The following is a 20,981-nucleotide window of genomic DNA, read 5'->3' as shown; positions in this document are numbered from 1 at the left end:
ATGAAATGTCATTTTACTCGTAATGTTACTGTGGTAAATTATGACATGGTATTCAGTATCTTTGTCATGTTGTAATTGGGTCATGTATAGTGCTAGAATTTAGTAGGTAGCAACGTCTCGATGTAAATTGTTTGAGTCAGTGGTTTTGTTTTCGTATTTTTTTTTCTTGCCTAAGAGGACTCTTGTCACTTCAATAAAAAGTGAATGAAATATTCCGCTCAACTCGCAGTGTGTGCATGTGAAGTGTTCATATACATTGTACCTTCCAGTACAAATATGTCTAATACCAATTGTATATATATATATATATATATATATATATATATATATATATATGTATATATATATATATATATATATATATATATATATATATACTGTATATATATATATATGCAAGGTGATGTGTGAAAAAATGACAATAACTGCTACAGTGACAACCAAAAAGTTTAGAGACTCGAGTTCGTTGCTGGAGGATTTGTCAAGCTCTCATAGATACATTGTGACTATCATAATCATTGGGCCTTACTATAGGAGAGGAAAGAGCTTTCATTCTTTGATCTTCATACACGATGACTTCTTATTTGCAGCGATTAAATACAGCCCAGATGAATACAGAAGGTGATCTGTGCAAATATGTCAAAACATTTTGATCTTGTTTGAGGTTTGGTTTGAAGAATCCCAAGGAGGTCCATATACCTAATCCTTGGTTTGATGGCACCCAAACGACTGAACACCGGGCTCCATCATAGATATCCTGTAAACATCTGTGACTTTCATGTACGTGGCGTATAACCTAGTTTGGCGTTCAGGTCCTTCTCGATACTTCACTGTAACTCTGCTCATGAATACTATAGTGTACATGCAGGCAGACTTCATGTCTGCCCCCCCTTTTTTTTTAACTCCCAAATTATCCTGTTTTTTGTGTATCAGCGGTGATACAAATGCAGTCCCTTAAAATCTGACAAAAAACCAAAAACATCCCGAGCCTACCTAGTGGAGTTTGAATTAATTTTTTATAGAGGAATATGCTCATATGAACTACAGCTAGCTATTCCGAAATCATTCTTTTTTTCTTTTTTTTTTTGCTTTTGTATCTTTGTTGAGACCACAAAAGGCTGAATTGAAAATTACCATTATGTTGTATGCAGAACGAGGCTTATAGTGATGCAAGAGCAGAGCAGTCCCCTAAACGTACACACACACACACACACACACACACACACACAGGGTCTCCCCACTAGACAAACACCCGCGAGTCATACAGCCCACAAGTTCGACATTTCGACACTAGGCAAAAACAGCCCACGAGTTCGACATCACAACACGGGGCTTAATGTGTCGGTCTCGCGGGCATTGTTTGCACAGTGTCGAACTCATGGGCAGCATGACTCGTGGGCTGTGTGATTCGTGGGTGTCGAACTCGTGACGTGCACCCCCACACACAATATGCAAGATTGAAGAATCTTCAGGATCGGAGGAGGCAGATACGAAGAAGAAAAGAAGGGGGAAAAAAAGAGAAGAAGGAGGGGGGGGGGGAGGAATAGAAGAGGAGACATACTCTCTTTGACTTTTCGAAATGAGTAAAATTTCATAAACTGAACTCAAGTTTCAGAACTTTTTCACTGGGAGTAACCAACCCAAATGGCACTACTACAAAGTTGATCCAGTCACATCTATGCGTCGTTGATAAAAATGTCTGAACATTTCTTTAATAATAGTATATTCAAAAAAATTACATAGCAGTAATAACGGTAAATATTACACAAATATTTCACGTGAATGTATATATTACACATATTTTCAGAGTACGTAATTTTACTGACGGTATGGAAGACCCTATTTACTGTTTTACACGTAACATATGGCAGAGATTGTATCCTACAATGTTGCATCACAAATTTATGGCACACACAGGTTAGATGGTTTTATTACTCTAACATCATTATTCATCTTCTATAAAGCAGAATATTAGGCTGAATCCAGACAATCTCGCACTGTGTACCGATTTATTATATTGCAAATTCGTGACAGTCGAGTATAACCTATGTACACTGTACCCATATCGAGGAAACGTTGAGTTATGAATACATCACCCATCTTGACAGATTTCGCCTCATTGGTCTGTTGGTAATTATGAGATTTAGCTATCAGGTAATTACTGCATGGATTTTTTTTTTTTTTTTTTTTTTTTGGTCTTCGTTCCTACTTGCTGTAAGGATTGACAAAGCGCACATTGGAACATAACAAAGTTTAAACTTAACGTGTATGGATAATGACCTTTTTCTTCATTCATACTCATAATGAAAGAAGAGCGTACAGATATATATTGATTGCCATGGCAACATTGAGAAACCTTTCTTTGACAGCCATCCATCGGGATCCGTTATCTGAACACTCTGTTCCCCATAAACACCCTACGGCATAACAGCGAAACATGAAGCATGGATATCTCAATAATCAAACCCTCGAAACCAATTATTCGCTGCGGTAATCTCAAGATATGTTTGTCGCTGTTAACTTCAAGGTACCCTTCACTAATCTGCACCGTCTGAAGCATGTTTTCATTCTTGCGTGAAAAGCTATATCGTTCGAGTTACCATGCCGTCTCCATTCGGGAAATAGAATACAGCGAACTTGACGTTTAGCTTTAACCCGAGCGTAAACCATCTTCACGTCATAGTGCACGCAAAGGTCACAGTTTTCAGTTGACCTTCGACCCTGCTTGTAATTTCAGAAGTGACGCGTTTTATGACTTGAGATAAAACAGATAAGAGTAAGCACCACAAGAACGACATAGCACTGACAAGACGATTTCAGAATTTACAAAAATTCTAGTGCAGGCGCACATTTTTTGCGTGCGAAGAGGACCAATCCAACCCCCCCCCAAAAAAAAAAAAAAAAAAAATGATGATATTACATGTATGTAAATATGTATATAAAGCTATACTTATTCTCTTGGGGAATTTTTGTCGAATTTTTCTTTTCACTATACATCTGCTGCCAATATACCTGTCATGTTATCATGTTTAGCTTGGGACAAAGTTTTTAGATTAAGAAAAAAATACAACAAAACAGGAAAAAAAAACTTTTAAGCCCTGCAACTTCGGCATGAGTATAAAAAAAAAATCACACACACACACACACACACACACACACACACACACCAAGTATATAGAGCAATGCTAATAGCCTGCATGTCACAAATACTGTCCATTAGATTTGGTGAATACAGACCACAAAAGAAGGACAAAATAATTTCTGGCGTTCATCACCTGCAAGTTAAGTACTTGCGCTAATAAGCGAACATTGAATGTTGGCAATTTGTTAAAACAACGACTGGATGATAAAGTAAAACAACAGTAAAGTAGCGCGAAATTGATTTCAAATTATATCACAAACTGCAAGAAAAAACAACATATTACCACGTGAGACGAACACCTTTTTGCAGCACATTCTGTTATTGTGTTATCAAATAAACATAATTATGATATATATTTTACATTATAAATGCACCTTATCAATGCTAGATACAATAAAATTTGACAGAATGTTAATCTTGTAACGCCATGTATGGTGGCCATCGCATTAATTTCACGTACGAATCACTTAAATCACGGCAGGTTCTTCAGGGCTCTCAAAAGGTCTATTTTGTAAACACGTTTCTGAAGTGCTTTTAATTCGTAAAACGTGTTCACAAGTACTCAGCCACAGACATAATATCATGAGTCCCCTCTTCAGTCGCTTACTGCAAATTATATCACATACTGGCAATCAAACACATGCAAGACTTAGAGCATAGGTACTTGTTATGTGCACATCATGGCGGAAGTGAATAAAAGGTCACGCAAGCCCAAACTCCTGCGTCGTGTGGAGGTCAAAACATTCAGATTGCAAACGTTTATTTTGAGAACAGCTGACACTAAACTGATGGCATCACATAAGGCAAGACAGTTCTTACATTTATATTCTTAGTGTGAAGATTGCCAATTGTAGAATTAAAAAAAAAAAACAGAACAAGAAATGACTCTTAATTTCTGAATCTGGGATGCGAAAATCTGTTCACGTCAGCAGAAGCCAGCATGGTATAAGATTTCACAGGACCGGACTTGAATGTCAAATGGCCCTTTTATGACAGTCTTCCGTATTTTTTTCTGGGATTGGAGTGCGGAGGGTTAGTGTGTGACTTCACGTAGCTCAGAAGTGCAGACTACTTACAAAGTATATACCATACCATTTGGAAGAGAAGCATCAATGCACAGATACGTTTATCTATAATGCTGCGTTGGTGATTGCACGTTTCAAAAATCTTGGTTTCAAAAGGCGCTCAATCTACATTGAGAGAAATTGAGAAGAGGCAAGAGGATATTACATATCTTTCACTTTTTCAATTGTTAATATTGACCTACAATTTTTTTCTTTTCACGTACGAGCTACTAAAGGGCCAACCATATTTCCCCATGCTCACTAAAATAGCACGTTTTGGAATCAAGCTCTAAATCTATCTTATGACAGGTGTTTACACAATGCGCTTTGAACTTATCTAAAATAATGCATTTTAGATGCCCTTCATGCAAAGCTTTATCAATGAAATTTGAGCTTAAGATTTATAGGCGAGTGAGAGAAGCGGGAATGTGAATCGCAATCACAAGGACTTGTTAATATCTAGCTCCCAAAATATGATGTCAAACTTATAGGATGAAGCATATACCCGTCCAAACATTATAGGATGATGTTCCTCCGAAGAATAACATAAGTTTCAAACTTGGTCGCACAAACAAATAAGAATACGAGTACTCTTGTCAAAATACATGCTGCTGTTGAGTAGTATAAAGCCTTTATTGTTGGACGCATCATGCGAATTGTTACTTAAATAGATATCATTTAATTTTTTATACTATATACAATATACAGAATATATATGTACAAGTATTTACACAAAGGCGACAATATCCTATCAAGTATCTCATTGACGACAGCCGAAACAACAACAAGAAAAGTATGCAAGTGTGAGAAAGCGAGAGAGAAGGAGAGGGAGAGAGAGAGAGGGAGAGGGGGGGGGGGGGGGAGAAAAAAGTTAGATCCTCTTTTCCAAGAAGTCAAAAGTCCCAGTATCTATTGCGATCAAGGTTATGTCTCGTTTTCTTTGTTGACCGCCCTCCTCTGTAAACCGATGAACAGCCACATGGCGGCGAAGAGCGCAAGAATGGCGTAGATGTAGTACTTTGAAACGTGGTAAGTCGTCGTATGTTTTATTGCCATTTTCCCAGCCATTCCGTCAGGCGTCGACGCCGTCTCATGTTTTCGTCCAGCGGAAATCCCTCGGCTCACCGCCGCGTGAGGCCCGGCGGCGATGTCCTCCACACGCGCTGGACCACCGGACGATGACGGCGTCCCTCCGTGGTTGTTCCTGATGTTGCCGCTTCTCAACCTGAGTTCCGCTCCCTTGTTCGTCGACACCCCTCCCTCCAGCTCTCGTTCCTCGCCCTCGTCCTCGTTATCTTCCTCCTCCGCCTCCTCCTCCTCTTCCTCCTCCTCCTCCTCCTCTTGAATGGAGGCGGACCTTTCGAACTTTCTAGCCTTGGTTGCCATATTTCTCCACTTGAATTTTGCCCCCTGTGGTGGTGGTGGTAGTAACCGAAACGGTTCCATAGGAATAAATTTTGTTTAATGATAAAGACATGAATACTGCCGGATTGCTCAGCACGACAATTTCACTATTGTATACCTCTATCAAAAACCGTTTGCTCAACAGTTACTCAAGTATTATACGAGTATTCAAAAGGATTATCCTCTTTAACCGGAAACTCGAAAATGAGTGTTACAACAAGACACAAAATTTGTTGGGCACATCAAAAAGTGATTGTCTTAGTAATGCAGTGCCTCTCAGTGACAAAACCACAATGGCGACTGGCTTTGTTTTCGAAAGTTTTAACATCGAAGTAAGGGAATTCAATTTGTAATAGGAAGTGCCATTGATTCATGCCGTAGACATAATTCAGTTTGTTTTTACCTGTCGCCGCCCACACTTACACGTATAACGCATACTGAGTATTTAAGAAAAAAAAATAGATATGCAAAATTTATCACTGTCATGCGGGGAAAGAAAAGGCGGCGAGGTGTGGATAATCACTTTGAACGAAGCAGTTGTGGAAATTGAGTTGACTGACAGCGAAGAGAGAATATTCAAAGCTTTTATTCGACTTTGCCATCGACTTCGCGTGAGCTTTCCCTAGATCGCAGAGTCATTAACCAGCCATCCTTTTACTCTGGTGATATTCGTTTTCCGAAGGTTTGTTAATCCGAAAAGGAAAAAAAGTTCGTTATTCCGAAGGTTCGTTATTCTGAAACAAAGACAAATTCCCTCCACCTAGATGTTTGTTAGTCCAAAAATGTAATAGGATTCGTTAATCCGAACATTATTTTGTGGCGTTATTTTTAAGATTCGTTAGTTCGAAAATGAAATTATTTTTGCTATTCTGTTGGTTTATTTCGTTTTCGGATTAACGAACCTTCGGAATAACAAATCTTAGGAATAACGAACCGTAACCTGTATAATACACTCACATTTGGGGGTGAAGCGTGTCTGCGAGTCGTAAAGAGGAGACAAGCTGTGGCCTGGATGGATATATTGGAGAGAGCGAGAGAGACGAACAAACAAACACAAACATAAGACAGAGACAAAACACCGAGAGTTAGAGAGTCCAACAGAAAGATATCAAACGAAAGATGTGTATGGAATGAAGATAGTAAAAAAAGGGGATCGAAATTGTGTCATTAGTTAATTCTGATTGAACAGGACAAAAGGAAAACGGATGTAAAGAATACGCAGATAACCGTGAGGTGAATGTCAACTGCACGTGACCAATGGCAGAGAGAAAGTTATGTAAAATAGAGGTAAACTATAAGACAAAATTTGTTTGATAATGGACTTGGATATTGAATTACGGCTTGTTATAGAAAACTGTAGATTCTCTAGTATACATTCATTACGTTCGTTAATCCCCATCATTTTCAAACTTGCCGATTGCATCACACATTGACCAAAATGACAAAGCGCGTATACATCAGTCGTATAATCTTACAATCATCTAAGGGATTTTCCTCTCATTTTCTTTTTTTTTTCTTTTTTTTTTTGCCCGTTAGTTTCATGGACTTTATAACGAATGCAAATGTTTCCGTAACCCACGTTATAAGGCCTTTATTATGACTAATACTTTGCTAACAGGGGTGACTTGATATCGTCGTGAGGTAATGAGTCCCGTCTTATATTTAGACTAGTTATGATCGCACCTTGCACTTGCAATTTGCGCTCATTTTAACTACCGTAGCAACAGCCAACATAAATGAATGAATATATATATATATATATATATATATATATACATATATATATATATGTATATGTATATATATATATATATATATATATATGTTATGATACAAAATATTTCAACACGTGTGCCCCCTTTACTACTGCTTATTTCTGTGTATTTTTGTTAATGCGCATGCGCAATTGTTTGTTGTTGTCATAGAAGAAATCATAACAAAAGAACGCTATCATCCACTGAGCTGATCCGAGTCCAACGTTACCGGACACCCCGCACTCTCGCTTGTTTTGTGGATAATTTATCCACATTTAACACCAGTTAATATCGGTGGCTGAGGCATACTCTCTCCATCACGGAGTTTGTCAGGACTTTGTTGTCTGTCTCCTGTTTTAACGCCTGAGTGGATCACGATGAAGATGGTGTAGCTCTTATGGTTTAGCTCTTCACCTTGAGCACAGTGTTGCGTTGTTTTAGGTTTAAATTTTAATTTCATTCTTTGTATTCTTATATTCCAAAATATATTGTTTTGTAATTGTTATTCAGATCTAAAAAATAAATGAATAAATAAATTTACTATTCAATTTAAAAGAATTGCTAATGATGCGTCGTTCTTTCTCCCCCAGTCTTCTTATTTGAACAACAGATTTAGAGAATTGCTCTCCCACTTTGATATTTATATTTCTTTTGTATTTACTTAAATACCGAGTGGACGCCTATTTGTCCCGTCGGTGACATAATTTTTGGTGCCGAAACCCGGGATAGATTGAATGAAAGAACGATCACCGCAATTTGTGTTTTAGCGATATTATAACTAAATTCATAAAGATTTAAACAAAACCAACGCAACACTGTGGACTGTGGACCGAGGACTACCTGATCACGATGGATACACCAGGACCACCGCATCTGTCTCCCATCACGCCGAATGGATCACCATGTGACACCCCCGTTTCTCAACGTACACCCAGCATGACGACAGCAAGTTTATCACCCCTACAGCTGGCCGGATTCGACCCGATGCCTGCCCCAGAAGTTCATCATGGACGCTACTCCAGCTCTACCCCGACGCTCCTTGTATCACAGCAGTTGAAAAGTGTTAATGTGTTCACAGGTAAAGGGGGTATGAGTGTTGATGACTGGGTGCGTGACATGCGTTACCTTCTTGATTCTAGAGGAAACATTTCTCCCCGCGCGAGTTTTAACGAAGTCGTCAGACACACGGGTGGAAGGGCTCGTGACCTGGTCCTGAATCTAGAGCTTCAGGGAGGAGAACTGTCGGCCGAGAGGGCATTCAGAGAACTGCTCGATGAGTATGGGGATAGTGATGTCACATCATCACCCATGGCAAACTTCTATTCACGCACGTAACAAGCCAATGAGACGCCGTCGGAGTATGCAGTAGCTTTGGAGGCTAAACTAAGGGCTGCACGAGATCGTGGTGACCAGGCAGCCCTCTGTGGAGAGTCGGTCCGTGACGCTATGCTGACCACACAGTTCATGTACGGCTTACGCGATCAGAAGGTGAGAGCCCGTCTGGCACCAATGAGGCCAAGAGACATGTCATTCCGGGAGCTTCGGAAAGAATTACGGGTCATCGGTGCGGAAGAGAAACTTGCCTCTGCCCAAGTGTACAGACAGCAGACCAGGCCGAAGGAAGGGAAAGAGGGAAACACCCAAGATCTGGATACAGTTGTGAAGATGGTGAACGAGCTGGCCGTTACTCAGGAGAGACAGATGGACCTGTTCCATCAAACGATAGAGGAACAACACCGTCACATCAAGAGTCTTGAACAGCGGCTTCAAGAAAAGGAACAGGTTAACAAAGGAGAAAGACGGACCCGCCGACAACTGTTGATCTGTTACCGATGCAGACAACCTGGGCACATCGCCAGCTCCTGCCCAACCCTTCATACGCAGTCAAACTAGGACGACCCACAGATGAAGGGCAATCTGTGGGTGTAGGATTATATGAGCAACGCAGCCCTAAAGGAGGAGAGGTGAAGCATGGCCATGGTGAATCGTTAATAGGACCAGTGAACAGCACTACGGTGATGATTTGTGGTCAACCGTGTACGGCTATCTTAGACACTGGTTCTCAGGTAACGACGATCACAAAAGACTTTGTCTTAAGCAACCCCCACCTCCAGAAGCAAGAAATCCAGTTAAGTCCTGTAAGAATAGAAGGAGCCGGAGGTCAAGACATTCCTCATGACGGTATCATCCTATTAGACATTCAAATGCTCGGGACTGAAGTGAAATCAGTGCCGGCTTTGGTAGTCCCAGGAATTGGACAGGATGGACAAGTATCTTGCTTGTTAGGCACCAATGCTCTACGTGCATCCCGTGACAGAATTCACACGATGTACGGAAAGGACTTCATGGGAAAAGTAAAGGAGATGTCGACTCCCTACTTCTTGGCGTTCCAGGTATTGAACTGTGATGGCCTTGATCTTGCTGACGAGACTGGATACGTTGGAGATATACGGTTTGAGGGAAAGAAACCACTAACAATAAATCCAGGACAGCGCATGGAAATCAGGGCCAGTACTCCAGAGTGCACACGTGGGCGCAGTTTTATGGCTCTAGTCGAAGGCTATGATTCGCACGGTATCAAAGTAGATGCTACATTCTCTCCTGTCGAAAACGAGAAGGTGACGGTAACAGTGTCCAACATGTCTGCAAACACAATGACTTTGAACAGAAATACACCACTTGGGAAGTTAGAAATTGTAACTCAAATGCCGGAGATCCAAAATGAAGCTGATGGCAAAGAAATTGAGTTGGAAGACTATGCCTCCCCTCAAGAGATATTGGTGAATATTTTCAGTCAAGAAGTCAAGACACAGATTCCTGATTTGAACCTACCGACTGGTGAGCTGACGCCTCCCGAAATGAAGGCACTGGAGGAACTGTTGCAGAGAAACGAAGATGTCTTTTCCAAGGGCCAGGAAGACTTTGGATGTACTGACACAATAGTCCATGACATCCCTCTTATTGACCCGACCCCCTTTCGTATGCCTTACAGACGAATTCCCCCATCTGACTTCAGTGAAGTGAAGGACCATTTGAAGGAGCTTCAAGCAGCCGGGATCATCAAACCAAGTAAAAGTCCCTTTGCATCGCCGATCGTTATCGTCAGGAAGAAAGACGGTAGAATTCGGCTCTGTGTGGATTACAGGAAGTTGAATACCCGTACAGTTCGCGATGCCTTTCCCCTCCCCAGAATTGATGAATCCCTGGATGCGCTGCACAAAGCTAAATACTTCACAAGCCTTGATCTGATGTCAGGATATCTCCAAGTCCAAGTGGCGCAAAAGGACCGGCAGAAGACGGCCTTTACTACTCCAATGGGACTGTATGAATACACAAGAATGCCTTTTGGACTGATGAACGCCCCAGCGACTTTTCAGCGCTTGATGAATACGGTATTCGGTGACATGCATCTCAGCGAGTTATTGATCTACCTAGATGATGTAATCATCTTTAGTTCTACTCTGGAGGAACATTTGAAAAGACTGGAGCACGTCTTCACCCGGTTGCGGCAGCATGGCCTAAAACTGAAACCAAGTAAATGCCACTTTCTAAGGAAAGAAGTGAAGTACCTCGGGCATGTCGTTTCAGAGGAAGGTGTAGCTACCGACCCGGAAAAGATCGCAGCCGTGAAAGACTGGCCTATTCCCAAGACGAAGAAGGAAGTCAGAAGTTTCCTCGGCTTTACAGGATACTATAGACGCTTCATTCGAGATTATGCAAAGAAGGCTAATCCATTGTTCGCTCTGGTTGGAAGCAAGGTGAAACCAGGCAAACGATCAGCCGTAGCAGATGCCTGGACCCCGCAATGTCAAGAAGCGTTTCAATGTCTGAAGGAGACTTTGATATCGGCTCCAATTCTTGCATACCCTGACTTTGAACTGCCTTTTATTCTACAGACTGATGCATCCATATCTGGTCTAGGAGCAGTCTTAGCGCAGGAACAGGACGGGAAGGAGCGAGTGATTGCTTACGCCAGCAGAAGCTTATCACCCGGAGAGGCAAGGTATCCAGCACACAAGCTGGAATTCAAAGCGCTACATTGGGCGGCAACCGTGAAGTTTCGAGACTACGTTCTTGGTAGGAAGGTGACTGCAGTGACAGACAATAATCCTCTAACGTATGTGCTTGGAAAGGCACACCTCGATGCGCACGGTCAACGCTGGGTGAATGATCTGGCTCAATGTAACCTCGATATCAAGTACCGACCAGGAAAGTCAAATGATAATGCTGACAGTCTTTCAAGACTCTCGTCAGAGGATGTTAGAAGGACGCTGGATCTCTCTTGTTCAGGAACCACTCGCACAGAAGAGGACCCGTCGCCAGCAAAAGTTGTTCAAGTCAATGCCATGGAAGTGCGTGATGCAGAGGAAGAGGCTTCAACGGTGGTTCCAGGCATGTCCCTCTGTGAAATCGCCCAATGTCAAAGACAAGATACGACTATACAGCGCGTCATTGAGCTGCTTCAGACGCGCAACAAACCCAAATCACGGGAACTGAAGGAGGAAAAGGTCCCTGTGAGGATGCTGGTTCGTCATTGGAATCGTCTAGAGATTTGTGAAGAGGGAGTACTATGGTATGTCAGGCCGGATGACCGCAAGATGTTGGTTCTGCCGAAGGGCATGAGGAAGAAGACACTGCATAGAGCACACCGAGATATGGGCCACCTTGGTGTTGAGCGGACACTGGCTCTCATGCAAGACAGATTCTTCTATCCAGGTATGAAATCTGTTGTCCAACAATATATCTCACGATGTCGACGATGCACTGTCAGGAAGACTAAGGAATGCAAATCGAGAGCCCCACTGATGCCGATCAAGAGTACGAGACCACTTGAACTGGTTTGCCTTGATTTCCTAAGCGTGGAGTCGTCAAGAGGTGGACTAGAAAACATCTTGGTGATAACTGATCACTTCACCCGACACGCACAAGCCTTCCCCACCAGGGATCAGACGGCATCAACTGTTGCAAAGACACTTTGGAGTAGATACATTGTACATTATGGCATACCAGAACGCATTCACAGCGACCAGGGCAGGTGTTTCGAGGCAGCTGTAATAAAGGAACTTTGCGAAGTCCTTGGCATGGAGAAGAGCAGAACCACTCCATATCATCCCCAGGGGAATGGAATGACTGAGAGGTTCAACGGAACTCTCCTAAACATGCTTGGAACACTAGAACCTTCACAGAAGCCTAACTGGAAAGAATATGTGGAGTCAATGACACATGCCTACAATTCCACAAGGCATTCATGTACCGGTTACTCGCCATTCTTCCTGATGTTTGGGCGTGAGCCTCGCATTCCTCTCGATCTCATGGCTGGAAACGACGATGTTGATGAAGACGAGCCCCAGGAAGTATCAGCCTATGTTGGCGATCTACACAACACGCTACGGGAAGCTTATCGCACTGCCGAGAAACAAGCGGACACTGCCCGCAAGAAAATGAAAGGGATCTACGACACTGCAGCGAGAGAAGCACCGTTTTGCAAAGGCGACAGAGTTTTATTAGCCAATAAAGCCATTATTGGTAGGCAGAAACTCGCAGACAGGTGGCTGGCAACTCCATGGACTGTAGAAAGTAGAATGCCACAACAGGACGTTTATGTCATACGTAACGACGAAGGCAATTGCAAAACGGTCCATCGAAATCTACTTACTGCCTGCACGTTCTCAAGTGATGACGAGGAAGAGGAACTTGTGGTCGAGGAAGCGGCACAGACTCTAGAAAAATGTCGAGGCTCAACAAGAACGAGGAGGAAACCACAACGCTATGGAAGCGAGCTCTCCACCTCAGTGTCTAATGCAGGCTAGTATGTTTGTCACATTAATGTAATAACTTTGTTCATCTAATTCATATTGGTCTAATTTCACTTATTGTTGAGGACAACAATGATTTTAAAGCGCGGGTGAGTGTTATGATACAAAATATTTCAACACGTGTGCCCCCTTTACTACTGCTTATTTCTGTGTATTTTTGTTAATGCGCATGCGCAATTGTTTGTTGTTGTCATAGAAGAAATCATAACAAAAGAACGCTATCATCCACTGAGCTGATCCGAGTCCAACGTTACCGGACACCCCGCACTCTCGCTTGTTTTGTGGATAATTTATCCACATTTAACACCAGTTAATATCGGTGGCTGAGGCATACTCTCTCCATCACGGAGTTTGTCAGGACTTTGTTGTCTGTCTCCTGTTTTAACGCCTGAGTGGATCACGATGAAGATGGTGTAGCTCTTATGGTTTAGCTCTTCACCTTGAGCACAGTGTTGCGTTGTTTTAGGTTTAAATTTTAATTTCATTCTTTGTATTCTTATATTCCAAAATATATTGTTTTGTAATTGTTATTCAGATCTAAAAAATAAATGAATAAATAAATTTACTATTCAATTTAAAAGAATTGCTAATGATGCGTCGTTCTTTCTCCCCCAGTCTTCTTATTTGAACAACAGATTTAGAGAATTGCTCTCCCACTTTGATATTTATATTTCTTTTGTATTTACTTAAATACCGAGTGGACGCCTATTTGTCCCGTCGGTGACATATATATACAGTATATACATATACATATACATATACATATATATATATATATATATATTTTTTTTTTTTTTAATGGGGGGGGGGAGGGGTTGCTTTCAAGATGCTAAAACCGAAGTTACAACTGATGTCGTGAGTTGCGGTTGTCATGGTTGTTGCGGGTCTTTTCATTCTGTACGGAGCACAGGATGGGATGTGCCACAGTGTGAAAATTTATAACCAGTACAAACTTATGCGTATAATACTCCGGAGTAATATTTTTGTTGCTGTCATTCCAAGATAAAATCAGCTCACCTTCGTTGCAAGCTCATCCAAATATTTCAACTGAGCTGGGGTGGGGGACAATTTCTTTGCTTGGAAGATGAATGAAATTGCCTGAGAATGGCAGAGAAAGAAATAAGACAGATGTGGTCAAACAATGGAAAAACAAAAAAGAGGTACACATACTTCGGCGAGTTTGTCTCTGAAATGTGAAGGCAGTAACGTTTTCGTAATTCAACATTCTCTTTTTATTCTGCGAACAGAAGGCCAGCGTGTAACGAAGGCAGAAACCTAGAAATGTACCCCATGACCATCATGAGAAGATTTGATAAATCTTTCATCTAGCGAAAGTAAAAAAAAAAAAATCGTTTTCATAATTGTGGATGCATTGTTAACTGGCATTCCACTTGACTGCACAGAAGTAACATGATTGATGTCAATGTATAAAAACTTCAAAGAAAGTCTTGAAACTGAATGTAATTTTCCTCCATTGACTGTCAGATATTATGCTCTTTACTAGCATAGCTCCTTCACGTTTCCTCTGTCATATCTCTCATAGCTTATCTTTCCAATCTATCATTCTTTTTATTTCAATAATATTATCTGTCTATAATTCATATCTACACATTGTCCACAGCTCACTGACATATTTTTATTCAAACGCTTCTCCAACGCATAATTATCGAATACCATTTACAAAGCGGACCCATTGTTTCACTTTGCACAATGTATCAACATCATAATTATTTACCTGCATGTTGTAACCAAGGGCAACCGCAGACTCTGCCCCTCTCACGGTGTACTGGACTGCCTTCTGGACATTGTTAGCCTTGCGCCAATGCGTCACAAGTTGTGGATACACAGATTGCAGAGATTGTTCTCCGCTATTGGAAGATATACTATATAGACAGCGAGCAAAAAGAAAAAAAAAGGAAAAAATATATAGAAAATAATACATGATGTGCTCAGTGTAAGAGTGTACAAGCTGGTACGTGTACACGTTAAAAGAAATGAAAGACTTTGTCATCAAAATCTAGAATTGGTGCTGGTGAGTCGTCAGTCGGGGGTTGATGAAGGTAGCATATGTTGGAACAATGTTTAGCCGAGGATATATATATAGGCTTTAGGATTAGAATTAGAGTTTACTCAATTTATTACCCCAGGACACCGAGATCAACGTTACCCTAGCTCTTACCCTAACCCTAATCCTAAAGCATATTCATATTCTCGGCTGAGCATCGCTCCAACATATGCTACCGTTGATGAAGGCAATGAATTTCAAGTTCATATATAAGTACGTTTACACATGACATTACAATATTAGAAGGATTACAACAGACACACACACACACATACACACAACAACAACAACAACAACAACAAAACTGTAGAGAAATTGTACGGCTTTGCAATCAAAGAGCACTAGCTTGAGAACATCAAGAAGACACAAGCGAAGAATGCTTACTTATTGCTGTTGTCGTCCTTCTGTTTTGATGGGGAACTCGGTCTCTTGCCTATATGAAGAAAAAGAAATCACATAGAGTGAAAATGGAAACGATTTTACTTTGTTAATCAACTTACTACACTGTGTGATCATATCGTGGCAAAGCAGTCAACCAAGTCGGAATAACTTGGAGTGATGCACGCTTAGTACGTAATGTCTGTAAACGATTCTGTTACATACCTAGGTCTCTTTAATCTCTTTAGGAATATAGATGTACACTATAACAGATCTGTATGCTTAAGTGACATTATCTTTGATTGAAGAGTACAACCTGCAATGTGCTGTTATCATAGTGGCTCCTCTAGAGTGCCACTTTCCTTTTCCCAATGAATGTGTCATTCATTGACACATTAATACAAGTACCTGGGAGTGACAATCACTCATGACTTGAGCTGGAACAAGCATTGCCAGAACATCAGACACGGAGCAAGCAAGACACTTGGGCTTCTCCGCAGAACATTATCACCATGCACCAAGGAAGTAAAGGCCAGAGCCTATACTGCACTTGTCCGGCCCCAACTAGAATATGCATCAGAGGCCTGGAACCCACGCACAGCAACAATGGTAAACTCTCTCGAGCAGGTGCAGAAAACTGCTGCTCGGTTTGTACATGGAGACTACAGGTATTCAACATCTTCCTCAACGCTGGTCTCGGCTCTTGGTTGGGATAGTCTCCACACACGACGCCTCCTTGCACAGTGCACCCTCTTTCATAAGATACACTACTGTCAACTTCTACGTTTACCACATGTGATTCTCCCAGCTACCTACATAGGAAGGCATGACCATAAGCTCAAGTACGTATTCCCAACAGCGACCATAGATGTGTTCAAATTTTCCTTTTTTCCCCCGAGCTGTTAGAACCTGGAACCATCTGCCAGGACCTGTTGGTCGCAATTACCAATCGTTAACCCATTAATATTCAGAGAGGCTGCTCTTCCAGTCATCCAAGTGATGCAGCCTCCTGTTGGGTCACACATGCTCTAAGCAAAGAGGCATGTTTTTCACTTGCACTATGCACAGTCGCTTTTATTGTACATTAGTGACATTTAAAATCATCCTGTTCACTATGTCACATCTCACTGACGCATGACACTTCTACCATCCCGGGATAGTTTCAAGGAACTGCTGAATGGGATTACTACTTCAAGGTTCAAGGTTCAAGGTCATGACAACAGTATCTTGGCGACCGTATTAATGATACATTCCTTGCGCAATGATCAATGTATTATCAGTAAACCCTACTGGAAAGAACACAGTGTCCCACAGTGTATTCACAGTGTGTTCACAGTGTGTTCATTTAGTCGTCTATATGAAAACACTCAAATTCAAAAGTGTGAAGATGATTTCACACTGTGATGTGGTTTTCCCAGTGTCCACATAGTAATGCTTTGTTTCACACAATGAATTGACGACTTACATTGTGTTCACACTGTTAAAACGCTAGAATTTAACAGTGTGAAGAGATTTCACACTGTGTTCACACTGTGTCACACTGTGTTTCTCACACTATGTGACACTGTGTCCTTTCCACTTCTATGTTCTTTCCAGCAGGGAAGGGCATTATAGTTACTGACAGTCACACAATCTCGAAAAGCCTGTCACTTAAAATTTAGTCTTTAGGCAGCTTTAATATCGAATGCCAAGAGGCAGAACGGCGTCAATACCAACGTCTTAGCACTGTGCTATTGAAAGGCGCCCCCTTTTCCCAATTAACAAATTTAGGTAAACATTGCCTCAAAGTATGAAGCCCCACCCCCCCCCCCCCAAAAAAAAGAGAGAAAACAACAACAAACCACAAACCACAGACCAACAACAAACAAACACACACACACACACACCCACACACACACACACCGACAGACAGACACACGTACGCATGTACAAATAAAAAAAAACAAACAAACGAACGAACGAGCGAGAGAACGAACGAACGTACGAACGTACGAACGAACCAACGAACCAACCAACGAACCAACGAACCAACGAATGAACGAACCAAGTAGCTTCTTGACACTGCTGCTCCCCGTCTCCCCGTTGCGTCTGGCAAGATGATAGTTCTCCAGGAATGTGGCGTACTTTTCGTGCAGCTTCCGTCTCTGTTTCTCCAGCAGGAGGGCGTAGGCCGTCTCCTGCAAGGTGATGGACTGAAACCGCAGCCATCCGCACCCGGCCGAGCTCCCTCCGGACGTCGAGTCGCTCCCGCCCATGCCCCCGTAGGCGAGGACGCCGGCGGACTGGAGCGCGCCAATGGTCGGGTGAATCTTTTCAAGCGACGCGTTCGGCATGAGGTAGGCGATGACCTCGGGCGTGAAGGAGGAGCCGACCACGGACACGATCTTGACCGTGGTGCGCTGAAGCTCAGGAAGACGGTCGATGAATGCGATCATGCAGCCTGTGTGATTACGATTTAAAGATCAGCAAATCAAAGACTTTTTGAGTAAAGTCAACGTCATCGATTTCGTCAGCTTGCTTCTAGCCCAAAGTTTTGATCTTCGCATTTCTCGTGATGAATGGCTTCTAGAATACTTTAACTATTATAAGAATTTAATAAGATGGACATTTATCACAACTGCACTTGCTTTCTTATAAGGATATATGACTGTGGATATCATTGTATAGTCTGTGACTAAGTGAGAAAGAGAGAACGAAGGAGAAAGATAGGAAGCGAGAGACCAGGGAGGGAGACGAAAGATGAGGAAACGAGGAGACTCTGTGAGTAGTCATCGTCATCATTTTCATCAGCTTGCTCCTGGTCCAAAATTATTTTCATCTTGGTATCTCTCGTGATCAATCATTAGATGTAATAACATCAGAACGTCACTTGCTGTTCTAATAAGGGTAGATGTCTGTTGATATTCTGTGAGAAAGAATAATGAGGAAGGAGTAAAAGGATGACGAAGAGGGAGAGGGAGAGAAGAGGAAGAGAAAACACCTCACCTCGTAATGATGGTGGTATGTCGAGCTCCATGAGCCTCACACCTTTAGCCACTCGACACTGAGGGCAATCACCAGTTGTGTCCAGTTCTAGCTGCCCGTGGTGCAGCATGTTGAAGACACACTGCTTCACCCACGACGGGTTGATGCGAGCCGGCTGATGTGACGTCAGCATCCTATTCATCAGGAAACGAAAAGTTCAGAGGCTTTTATTACAAACTTAACCGTTTTCGTCAGCGCCCCTCATACGAAACAACACATTCAGCAACTAACAATCAACCCAGAAACAAAAGTAATAACAAAACAGAATCAAGCAAATCCAACGCCTCTCCTTATAATGATGATTCTCGTAATGAAAAGAAAATAATTCGTAAGGGTTCGTTCTAACCGTATAAGTTACAAAGAGAGTGCACCGTATAACGATGTTTCCAACGATAAAAATTAGAGCTTCATCACTCACGTGGTGAGTTCCCTCGGGACGTTCTCCATCTCGAGAAGCTGGCAGAGTAAGGGTTCCATGCAGCTCGGCTCCAGACCCTGTAGCTTGATGTTGATGGTGTTCTTCGACTGCAGGATCCGCGTGGCTGTCGGGGGAATCTCAGCGTCCCGCCGAAAATTACCCATCCCTGGGTCAGACGAAAGAGGGCGTTACCGAGAAAAGAACTTATTGGGGAAAGCTGGTAAACTGAGCTGAGAAATTCAGACTTGGTCGATTCTTAGGATTGCACATGCATAGATGACGTTGGTTCATGAATTTAAAATCATTCAGCATTTCAAATACAGAGTGATTTAGAAGTTCCTTAGTGTTGGAAAGTCAAGATAGAGTAGAGCCATTGATGGAGAAGTCTTCGGTGAACACAAAAATGGTTGAGATTTTATACCATGGCTAGGACCTTCCTATCATTCTGCATTATCTGTAAGATGTGGGCCATAACGTTGCTAAAATTTGACATCAAATTGCATTATCATTCTGCAGTAGGAAATTGCGAGGCTAAACACTTAATCTCGTCATCATTATATGGTCATTAATTGAAGTCACATTAGAGGAGTTGGAGGGCATCTGAAACAGAAAAGTTACTTTGAATCAAAGTTATTAGTGAGCTGGGAGTAATTGGAACATGCTACGAGATCACAAAATTAAATGAATGATTTTTAAAGGTGATTTGATTTATTCATCATCCGTCACTGACGATGTCGTCAACCTAATTGATCCACTCTTTTGATCTCGGACTGCACTCATTGACTCTTACCTAAGATTTTCACTGACTTTGTTTGTAAGGTGTATTTGTTTCAGATAAAATGGTTGATGCGGAGGAAAAAGCCGAGATGAAACGGTTTTGGTAGACGTTATTCCTGTCACAGTTAATGGTCCCGGAATTTCTGTGATCATACCTAAAGTCACGATGCAGTGTTTTGACGGCAGCGCCTCCAGATACGTCCACGAGTCCTGGTCGATGTAGTGTGCGTCGTCTATGGCGATCAGGGTGCCCGTGCTCTCGCGGTTCATGGTCTCCGATACGATGTAGGCAAGCACGGCCTGTCGGGCACGAGTACGTTCCCGCTGGGAAAGTTCGGCAATCTCGTCAGTCACAGGAATCTGCGTAGAAAATTGGTTTGGTTTGGATAGGTTATCACTATAATTTCGGAGAATTCTTGGGTTTACATGGGGAAGGAAGGAAAAAATGTGAAGGGAAAGAAAGTGAATGGGAGCAGAGAAGAGAGAAGAAGAAAAAGAAAAAGAAGAAAGATGATAAAAGGAGGAATGGGAAGAAGATAATGATGAGGGAGAAAGGAAGATAAGGATGAGGATGAAACGAAGGACCAGGAGAAAGAAGAGAAAAAGAGGAATAAAGAGAGGACGAGGAGGAAGGAAAACTATCATGAAAAAGGATGAGCAGGAGCAGCAACAACAAGGGCTGGAGGAGGAAATGAAGGAAAAAAAAGAGTAGTATTAGAAGAAGAAGAAGAAGAAGAGAGGAGAGGGAGGAAAAGTAGAAGATGAAGAGATGGTGAAAAGGAGAAGAAATAAAAATCGATACTGTACCTGGATTCCGAGAAGATCGTTGAGGAGGCAAAGATGCCAGAAGAGTTCGGTGTCCTCGAATCGCTCCTGGAGTCTCTGCTCCCTCTCCTGGGGACTTCTGACCTCCTGGAGGTCCAGTAACTGGAGCACCACGGAGCAGATGGTGTGGTAAGGGGTGCTGGACTGGCCCAGACTGGGTAGACAGGTGATCACACTGCAAGAATGTGACAGACACAACGTTATGTCATCTGAACCACATCTTATGTTTTCATAGGTACCAATAGTCAGGTCGCTTAACGTCAAATTTTGAGATTACCGTTACACGGCGGATAAAAGCACCAAATTTGGAGAGA

General features: G+C 42.1%; 1 protein-coding gene across 1 annotated transcript in view; it reads right to left on the bottom strand.

Moving 5' to 3' along the window:
* Positions 1-5,130: 5,130 nt before the first annotated feature.
* Positions 5,131-20,981, bottom strand: part of LOC139719726 (adenylate cyclase type 10-like) — an 86,428-nt gene continuing 70,577 nt past the window's right edge. Inside the window, exons 16-26 of the mRNA XM_071631118.1 lie at positions 20,650-20,842; positions 19,998-20,202; positions 19,066-19,231; positions 18,609-18,781; positions 17,668-18,063; positions 15,630-15,678; positions 14,916-15,063; positions 14,198-14,278; positions 6,568-6,618; positions 5,527-5,616; positions 5,131-5,472 (exon numbers count right to left, since the gene is read on the bottom strand). Of these exons, the coding sequence (XP_071487219.1) occupies positions 5,131-5,472; positions 5,527-5,616; positions 6,568-6,618; positions 14,198-14,278; positions 14,916-15,063; positions 15,630-15,678; positions 17,668-18,063; positions 18,609-18,781; positions 19,066-19,231; positions 19,998-20,202; positions 20,650-20,842 (1,894 nt within the window). The remainder of the gene's footprint in view (positions 5,473-5,526; positions 5,617-6,567; positions 6,619-14,197; positions 14,279-14,915; positions 15,064-15,629; positions 15,679-17,667; positions 18,064-18,608; positions 18,782-19,065; positions 19,232-19,997; positions 20,203-20,649; positions 20,843-20,981) is intronic.

Source organism: Diadema antillarum, unplaced genomic scaffold, assembly GCF_040938485.1.
Source record: "Diadema antillarum isolate AM-2024a unplaced genomic scaffold, OU_Dant_1.0 scf00000114, whole genome shotgun sequence".
Lineage (NCBI taxonomy): Eukaryota > Metazoa > Echinodermata > Echinoidea > Diadematoida > Diadematidae > Diadema > Diadema antillarum.
The sequence above is the reverse complement of the archived record's forward strand: the minus strand, read 5'-3'. Positions and strand labels throughout refer to the sequence as shown.